The sequence below is a fragment of the Malaclemys terrapin genome, chromosome 10 (assembly GCF_027887155.1).
Source record: "Malaclemys terrapin pileata isolate rMalTer1 chromosome 10, rMalTer1.hap1, whole genome shotgun sequence".
Taxonomy (NCBI): Eukaryota; Metazoa; Chordata; order Testudines; family Emydidae; genus Malaclemys; species Malaclemys terrapin.
In genome coordinates this window covers 1,010,139-1,019,044 of record NC_071514.1, presented here as the reverse complement: position 1 = coordinate 1,019,044, position 8,906 = coordinate 1,010,139, and the positions used below count along the sequence as shown (strand labels likewise).

Sequence of the window (8,906 nt, the reverse complement as noted above, 5' to 3'; positions counted from 1 at the left end):
TTGTCAAGCCTGACCTTAAAAACCTCTAAGGAAGGAGACTCCACCACCTCCCTAGATAACCCATTCCAGTGCTTCACCACCCTCCTAGTGAAATAGTGTTTCCTAATATCCAACCTAAACCTCCCCCACTGCAACTTGAGACCATTGCTCCTTGTTCTGTCATCTGCCACCACTGAGAACAGTCTAGATCCATCCTCTTTGGAACCCCCTTTCAGGTAGTTGAAAGCAGCTATCAAATCCCCCCTCATTCTTCTCTTCTGCAGACTAAACAATCTCAGTTCCCTCAGCCTCTCCTCATAAGTCATGCTGGGGTCTGTGCCCCCCCTCCCGAGCAGGGCATGTTGGGAGCTGTTCCCCTCTCCCACTGAACACTGCTGCCCGCCGCCCCATCAGCTGTCCATGGTGTGTGACGTGACCCCGCGCTGCCATCTGTGAAGTTGGCAAAGCCCTCTAGGTCCCTTCCCAACGCAGGCTTGTTCTCGGTGCTGCAGCCAATCGCTCTGCTCCCGGGAGCCCGACACCGTGTGTGAGGGGCAGGGTGAGCTGGGACACACAGTACCCGCCATGTTGTGAGCACTGTCAGAGTACAAATAATACCAGCACAGAGCGCGCCGTGTGCTGAGCACTGCCCGGGACCTCCAGCGCCGGGGCGGCTCTCTGGGTGCTGGGTGCTGCCGGACGTTGTTCTCTGGGTGCTGCCAGGCGCTGTTCTCCAGGTGCTGGGTGCTGCCGGGCGCTGTTCTCTGGGTGCTGCCGGGCGCTGTTCTCCGGGTGCTGGCTGCTGCCTGGCACTGTTCTCCAGGTGCTGGGTGCTGCCCAGGCACTGTTCTCTGGGTGCTGGGTGCTGTTCTCTGGGTGCTGCCGGGCGCTGTTCTCTGGGTGCTGCCGGGCGCTGTTCTCTGGGTGCTGGGTCCTGTTCTCTGGGTGCTGCCGGGCGCTGTTCTCTGGGTGCTGCCGGCGCTGTTCTCCGGGTGCTGGGTGCTGTTCTCTGGGTGCCAGGCGCTGTTCTCTGGGTGCCAGGCGCTGTTCTCTGGGTGCTGCCGGCGCTGTTCTCCGGGTGCTGGGCGCTGTTCTCTGGGTGCTGCCGGGCGCTGTTCTCTGGGTGCTGCCGGCGCTGTTCTCTGGGTGCTGCCGGCGCTGTTCTCTGGGTGCTGCCGGGCGCTGTTCTCTGGGTGCTGCCGGGTGCTGTTCTCTGGGTGCTGCCGGCGCTGTTCTCCGGGTGCTGCCGGGCGCTGTTCTCTGGGTGCTGGGTACTGCCGGGACCACTGTGGCGGTGTTGTTGGTGAGCCTGGCACTGACATGGAGGGTGGAGGGAGATGCTGGAGCTAAACCAGCGCCCTAAGGCAAACCGCTGGGGTTAAACACAATTTCTAACCCAGTCTTTCTGCACCCTCGTGGTCGAGCGGCCAGGAGCCCTCCCACTCCAGCTCCCTGCTGCTCAGGCAGGCCCGGCCTTCTCTCGCCTCCATGGGACGCCGAGCCCAGGGGCAGCAGCAGGGTGTGGCCTGCAGGTGCACGGTGAGTCACTCCACCAGCAAATCCTGCTGCTGCGGAAACCAGCTCCAGCGTCTCCTCCTCCGGCCCCAACCTTGGAACCCGGCGAGGCAGCGGAGACACCTCACCTGTCCTCCTGGAGCCACTCCGCTGCTCTCCCCCGGGGCCAGGCTGCGGGATCTCCGCGCTGCTCCGCCGCTGTCCCGAGGGATTTGCAGACAAACCCGGGCCCGGCAGGCGGGGAGACACCAGCGGCTCCCACAGGCGGCCGGCCGGTAAGTGCGGGCTGTGTCTGCCCCGCCGCAGCCTGGCCTGGGAGGGAGCGTGGGCGCTGCCCGGAGAGCCCAGGCGGTCGGCGGCGCTGCGGGGCCCGAGCAGCAGGAAATGAGTTTCATTGTGCGGGTGGCGGCTCTGGGCCGGTGTAGTGAAGGATACTGCTCTTCCTAGGAATGTGTCCCAGCAGCAGATAAGACAACTTGGGCAAGTGCTCGGAGACTCTGTGCATTCAGATACAGTGATAAGGGAGTCTTTGTTTCTGAGGGGATATGTGTAAAATGTTTCACTGAATTAAGTCTCAGGGATTATCTACACTGGCAAGTTAAAGTGCTCTAACTCGCTGGCTCAGAGGTGTGAGAAATCACACACATACCCCGAGCGCAGCAAGTTTGAGCGCTTGAAAGCGCTAGTGTGGACAGGCTCGGGTCCCAGTGCTCGGAGCTAATCCCCTCATCGAGGTGGATTACCAGGAGCACTGGAACCGCGACAGCACTTTGAAATGTGTAGAGTAGATATAGCCTCAGTCGGTTAGATCAGACAAAGAGGAGATGCATTGACTAGGCATTGGCATGCCCGTGCCTTTAAGAACCCAGCCCTGGGACGCCGATGCTGAGAGGTGCTGTCTGTGAGAGGGGAAATACAAAAGCCCCTCTGCTCTGCCCACCACCATTTTTGCCATCACGGGTCCCTCCGTCACACGGGTAACTGCTACCCCCTGTGCCCCGCCTGTGCTGGGTTTTGCCCTCTGTCACCCTCTGCCAACGCCTCCCTCCAGGCCTGACCAGTCAATTTCCGCCCCGCTCCGACCCTGGGCACCCCCTGTTCCGATTCGCCCCCTTTGTAACTCCTGCCAATAGCAGTCCCCAGACTCCTACCGCTACCAAGGGCAGGGGGAAGGGCAGTGGCTTCAGCAGATGTTACTGAGCATGCTCAGTTCATGGGACGCTACAAAAAAGCCACTTTGCTCAAATAAAGAAGCCTCTCGCCCCCCCCCCCCCAAGCTATTTTGCCAGGCAGTGGTGTCTCAGTGCCACTGGGGTAACTGCTGCCCCCCCCTGCCCTGCCTGGGCCGGGTTTTGCCCTTGGTCACCCTCTGCCAGCGCCTCCCTCCTGGGCTTAACTCCGCCTCCCTCCCCCCCCAGCCCTGATCTTCCCTTTAGCCCCCCTCCTACTGCTGCCTCCAGCCGCTTGACCCCCCAGACCAGTCAACTCCCCCCCCCGTCCCCGCTCAGACCCTGCCCCCCTCCTCCTCCGATTCGCCCCCTTGGAACCCCAGCAGGACCCTGCGGGTGTAAGGGCAGGGGGAAGGGCAGTGGCTTCAGCAGATGTACCGAGCATGCTCAGTCCCGTCAGTAGCCCACGTGTAGCAGAGCCGCATCCTTCCCTACACCGGGCTGCGGCCGGAGCTGGGGCTGCAGGAGGACCCTGAGCCGCTGCTGGCGAAGCGGTGGGACGGGAGACCCGCCCGGCGGTGGGCGGTGAGGTTCAGCCTGGGGCTTTGTTCAGAGCGCGGGGCATGGGGGAGAGGTGCTGGTGGGCAGGGTCTGAGAGAGGGACGGTCTGTAACTGTTAGCACGTGTGTGATCATGGGAACACCCCGCAGACCTGTACATCGCCTGCACTTCCCGAGTCGATACACGGGGCTCCTGGATCACTGGGGACAGGCTCTCCTACACTAGTCTACTGCCCTGGCCCCTGCACGACCATGGGCATGGGCTCTCTCTGCGTGGATCTCGCAGCCCCTGTCCTGCAGCGTGTGAGCCCCTTATTGTCTCCAGGGTTATGTCCCAGGCCTTAGGAGAAGCATGGTGATCAGCCTACAGGGTTGTTGTCTGGGTCCATGTGTGGGGAGTGTGCTGTGCAGGAAGCCAGACAGTGGGCCAGGCTGCAAGATAAGGAATAGGTTTTGCATTTAGTTCTGAGTGCAGTAAGGCCCACAGCCTCTTCTCTCATGGGGCAGTGAGTTCCATTGTCCAGCTCCATCTCTGATGAAGATTCTGTCTCCTGCACTCGCAAACCTTCCAGTTGTTTCCTTGGCCCTGTGCTATGTAGCTGTCTTGGGAAATCATGCAGGGAGGGGTGATCTCTTTTTTTTTAATATGGAGATACACCTATCTCATAGAACTGGAAGGGACCCCAAAAGGTCATCGAGTCCAGCCCCCTGCCTTCACTAGCAGGACCAAGTACTGATTCTTGCCCCAGATCCCTAAGTGGCCCCCTCAAGGTCTGAACTCACAACCCTGGGTTTAGCAGGCTAATGCTCAAACCACTGAGCTATCCCTCCATCTCTGGGGTAGCTAGAATGATCCCAGGCAGTGCTGTGACAGCAGCACAGAGATCTTGTGCTAGGCTGTATTCGATGGGACTGGGGGTCAGTGCCACTGCCAAGAGCAGAGGCCCGTGGCGCTCTGCTCTCAGAGACCTGCACTGCTGGAGTTTTTCCGCCAGTGTGGCTGCTTTCCTAGTACCCGCTGTAGCAATGATACAATCATTGGCAATTCTTTGGCCTTCCACCAGAGGATCTCACACACCTTCTAACACTAACTAACCCTCTCAGCCCCCTGGGAGGTCAGCATTCTCCCCATGTGATGGGTGGGGAAGGGACTTGCCGAAGTGCACTCAATGGGGGACTAGGACCCAGCGGCCTGACTCCCAGACGTGCACTGTCAGCACTCCCCCGCTCTGCGGCAATAACACAGTCAGTGGAGTCCTTGGCGTTTTGTACAGATGGGCTGTTTCTCTTTGCTTTATCCATGTCCCCATAACAGCCCCTGCTTATTCCATTGTCTGTTTCAGAACGGCTGGAGATGCTGCCTGCAGGGGAGCCCTGAGCAGGTGCTGCTGCTCATCTAACATGGCAGTGTCCCTGGGTGCCAGCCAAGCCCTCCATGAAACATTGGGGTTGCCATCCCAGGAGCAGCCAGAGTGCCGTGCTGTGTCCTGCTTGGAGGACTTTGTTTATGGGGAAGATGATTTTGTTCTGTGTGGGGTTGGGTGGTGGAGAAGCAGGTCAGAGGGGCCAGCAAGCCGCACCATGTCTCGCTTTGACAGAGCTTTGCAGTCCGGTTGGGAGGAGAGGATGAAGCTGGGTTTGTTCAGGTATCACCTGGGGGAGCTGCAGACCCGTATCTTGCCAGGGAATGTCCGGTTTGTGGCCCAGCTGAACATCCAGAGAGGTCTGGAGAGAAGGAAACCACAGGACATCCAGAGTGTCAGGCAGAAATTCAACCCCCAGCAATTCCACTTCAATAAGATCAAACCAGGGGAAATCCTCTTCCATATGGTCAGGGACCCAAGTCCCCACCCTTCCAGCAGGGGGTGCTCTCAGTTCCAAGGGGGCCTGCCGGAGTCGAAACTCCCAGGGATACCTGACCGCATCCTAGTGGTGATTAATGTCAGCCCCTTGGAGTTTGGACATGTGCTCTTTATTCCAGACCCCACTCTCTGCCTGCCTCAGATTCTCACCCAGGAGCTGCTCCAGTTCGGGCTGGAGTCGGTTCTTCTCAGTGCCCACCCAGGTTTCCGCGTTGGGTTTAACAGCCTGGGAGGCTTCGCCTCGGTCAACCACTTGCACCTACATGGGTTTTACCTGGATTGGGAGCTCCTGACTGAGACTGCACCAGGCGAACCCCTGTGCCCCACACTCAACTTCCACTTCCTGCGGGGGGTCCCAGCCCCAGGGTTCCTGTTCTACAGTGAAGGGGAGGACCTGGGGGCCCTAGCGCACAATGTCTGCCAAGTCACTGACTACCTGGTGGATAAAGAGATTGCACACAACGTGTTTGTGACCCGGGGAACTGCTCCTGGGGAGCCATCCCACTCGGAGACCCGCTCTGGAATCCGGGTGCTCATCTGGGCCAGGAGGTCCTGCTTTGGGTCCAAAGGGGAAGCTGCATTTAATGTGGCACTTTGTGAGCTGGCTGGGCACTTGCCCATCAAAACTGCCGAGGACTTCCAGAGCATTACGGAGACAGAAGCCATTCACATCATCCAGAGATACCTCCTCCCTGAGCCGCAGCTGTCACAGCTCCGAGGCCAGCTGGTGACACTTCTCACAGAGTAACCACACGGGCTCTGCATTGCACACGACGTCGCACTTTCTGGGGTCAAGTCTCACTCTTGCGTATTTTGTAACTGCTGTAGAATCGTTCATTGGGGCAGTCGGGGAGCAGGGCATGACTGGATTTGCCTCCAGGATCCAGCATGGAGGCAACCTTGCTGTTTGAACCACTGTCCCCGCGGGCACTGCAGACTGGACCCTCTGGGACACTGACTGGCCTGTTGTAGCATCATTGGCCACAATCGAAGGAAGATCTCCATGGTGGGCTTTGTCCTTAATCTCACTTGCCCCATGTGAGTTTAGGTGGGGCTCTGCGGTGTGCTGGGAGTGGGAGATAAAGCGGGGGTGTGACCCCCCCAAGTTCCTGATCTAGTTAATGATTGAACTGTTGGCTTGTTTCTGGTGAATCAGCCAATAAACCCCACCTTTGGAAATACCGCAGCATCACACAGCTTCCTGTCCCCTCTCTTTCCAATAGCACATGGTAAAGGGCCAGTTTGATCAGAATGTGCCTGCATCCCAGTGACCTCTTTCTATTCCACAGAGCAGCTCCCAGCATGTACCAGTCATAGCTTATCACTTTATTCAAGTGCTTAGATGCCACCATGACAGGCACCCTGAAAACACCATAGATAGGTAGCCCTGCAGGGCCCCCCAGCTCAGAGAGATGGGGCTGAAATCTACCCTAACCCTGCAGGGCCCCCCAGCTCAGAGGGATGGGGCTTGAGTCTACCCTAACCTTGCAGAGACCCCCAGTTTGGATACAGGAGGCTACTCTGGCTTGTACATCATCCGCAGAACTGGCAGCTAATCTGACTGCAGAATCTTTATGACAGAAGTGAGTTCACAGGAATCCATGCCAGCACTCAGGGCCCCAGGGAAAGTGTGGGGCAAGCAGCTGGTAGAATCAGCCTTTCACTTGGAAGCTAAGGCCTGGTCTATACTGCAGAGTTAGGTCGTAGTAAGGCAGCTTACGGCCACCTAGCTCTGTCAGAGTCTACACACTACAGCCGTTCTCCCACCCACGTGAGCTGCCAAGTACACCGACCTAATAACTCCACCTCCATGAGATGTAGCGCTTCAGCCAATGCAGTTAGGTTGATGCAGTGTCCATGTAGACACTGCACTGCTTACATCAGACTGTTCTGGTTGTCAGTCCCGGGTGGCAGGGCTCAGGCTGTTGGTCCCCCGGGCGGTGGGGCTCAGGCTATCAGTGCCCCACTGACATTTAAATTGGTGCAAGCGCTCCTGGTGAGGACGTGCACACCAACAAAAGGAGCCAGTGTGGACATGCCAAACCGATTTAATTACTGTATGTTGATGCAACTTCAGTCAACTTAGTTTTGTAGTGGCGTTGGTGGGTTTGGGGCTCCCAGTGAGGGGTGGTGGTCGGGGGGCAGTGGTGGGGTCGGGGCTTCCAATGAGGGGCAGCGGTCGGGGCTCCCAGCGGGATGAGCAACTGGGAACATTTTGCGGGGGGGGGGGGTGTTGTGGGGGTCAGGGCTGCCAGTGGCTGGCGGCACGTTGGAGGTGTTGGCAGGGGCCGAAGCTGCAGGTATGTTGCAGGGCGTGGTGGAAGTCTGTCATATCCCCATTAGCCGTCTCTTTTAGAAGGCAAATAGTCCCAGTCTTTTCAATCTCTCCTCATACAGAAGCTGTTCCATCCCCCTAATCATTTTTGTTGCCCTTCTCTGAACCTTTTCCAATTCTAATGCATCTTTTTTTTGAGATGGGGTGACCAGAACTGCCAGAACACACTATTCAAAGTGTGGGCATACCATGGATTTAGATAGATAGATTCCTTTCCTAACGATTCCCAACATTCTGTTTGCTTTTTTGACGGCCGCTGCACATTGAGTGGATGTTGTCAGGGTACTATCCACAATGACTCCAAGATCTCTCTCTTGAGTTATTGTGCTAAGTCCATACACAAGAAGGCTGTAAATTATGTCAAATCCAGGCCTCTCGTGACAGAGTGGTAACAGCTAATTGAGACTCCATCATTTTATCTGTCTCGTTGGGATGATGTTTTCCAACGTACATTACTTTGCATTTATCGACACTGAATTTCCTCTGCCATTTTCTTGCTACTCACCCAGTTTTGTGAGACCCTCTGCATGGGGCTTTACTAGCCTGAGTGATTTTGTAGCATCTGCAAACGTTGTGACCTCCCTGTTTGCCCCCTTCCCCAGGTTATTGATGCATAGGCTGAACAGCACTGGGCCCAGGCCAGACCTTGGGGGACCCCACTAGTCACCTCTCTCCATTGTGAAAACAGCCCATGCCTTGCTGCAAGGCATGCTGTGAGTTATTATTTCCGCCCTGACCTCAGCCAATCAAAGGCCAGTTCACACTCCCCGGGAGCCTATCGGAGCCAGGACAGCCGACCGATCACGTGACCATCCGCTGGCACGCTTCTTCGGTCCGGCGACGCCCTCTGGGCTGCTCTAGCCGGCGGCTCCGTCTCTATGGCGTCGCGTGGCGGGGGCGGGCTGTGTTCTGACCCCGCCCCCAGTGCTTGGTTTCCCAATAGGGGTGGTGTCTCGTCGCCATGGAGACAGCGTCAGGGCCTGCGGGAGCCGGAGGAGGCGCGGCTGCCGCTGTTGCCCCAGGGGGCCCTTGCCCCGCCCGGCTGCGGGGCAGGGCGGCCTGGTAACCGGGGCGGGGCCCAGCCGCCGGGCCGAACAGGGACGGAGCCTTGGGCAGGTCCCACCCTTGGGAGACGGAGGGGGCGGGGCGGAGCAGCCCCCCTTGGGGAGAGCAGGGGGTGGGGCAGGGCCCCCCTGGGGGGGGGAGGATCCCATCCTGGGGGAGCAGGGGGTGGGGCAGGACCCATTGAGGGGAGAGGATCCCATCCTGGGGGAGTAGGGGCAGGGGCCCCTGGGGGGGGAGGACCCCATCCTGGGGGAGCAGGGGATGGGGCAGGGCCCCCTGGGGGGGGAGGACCCCATCCTGGGGGAGCAGGGGATGGGCATTGCAGGAGTTAGATCTCCCTTCTGGGTGAGGTGGATCATCTCAGGGAGGGGTGGGGTGGGGTGGGGGTGGTGATGAGCCTGGATGAGGGGACCAGGCCCCT

At 58.6% G+C, this 8,906-nt stretch overlaps 1 protein-coding gene across 1 annotated transcript; it reads left to right on the top strand.

Moving 5' to 3' along the window:
• The first annotated feature begins 1,143 nt into the window (after positions 1-1,143).
• GDPGP1 (GDP-D-glucose phosphorylase 1) lies at positions 1,144-6,274 on the top strand. Its single transcript, XM_054042185.1, has 2 exons — positions 1,144-1,769; positions 4,567-6,274. The coding sequence occupies exons 1-2, from the start codon at positions 1,468-1,470 to the stop codon at positions 5,831-5,833; spliced, it is 1,569 nt and encodes a 522-aa protein (XP_053898160.1). The 5' UTR covers positions 1,144-1,467; the 3' UTR covers positions 5,834-6,274.
• Positions 6,275-8,906: the final 2,632 nt, after the last annotated feature.

Bases quoted from the DNA above. Each gene is read 5' to 3' on its own strand.
- GDPGP1 (XM_054042185.1), top strand. From the start codon at position 1,468: ATGGGACGCCGAGCCCAGGGGCAGCAGCAGGGTGTGGCCTGCAGGTGC. The intron at 1,770-4,566 runs GTAAGTGCGGGC...TGTCTGTTTCAG, and splicing joins CTCCCACAGGCGGCCGGCCG to AACGGCTGGAGATGCTGCCT.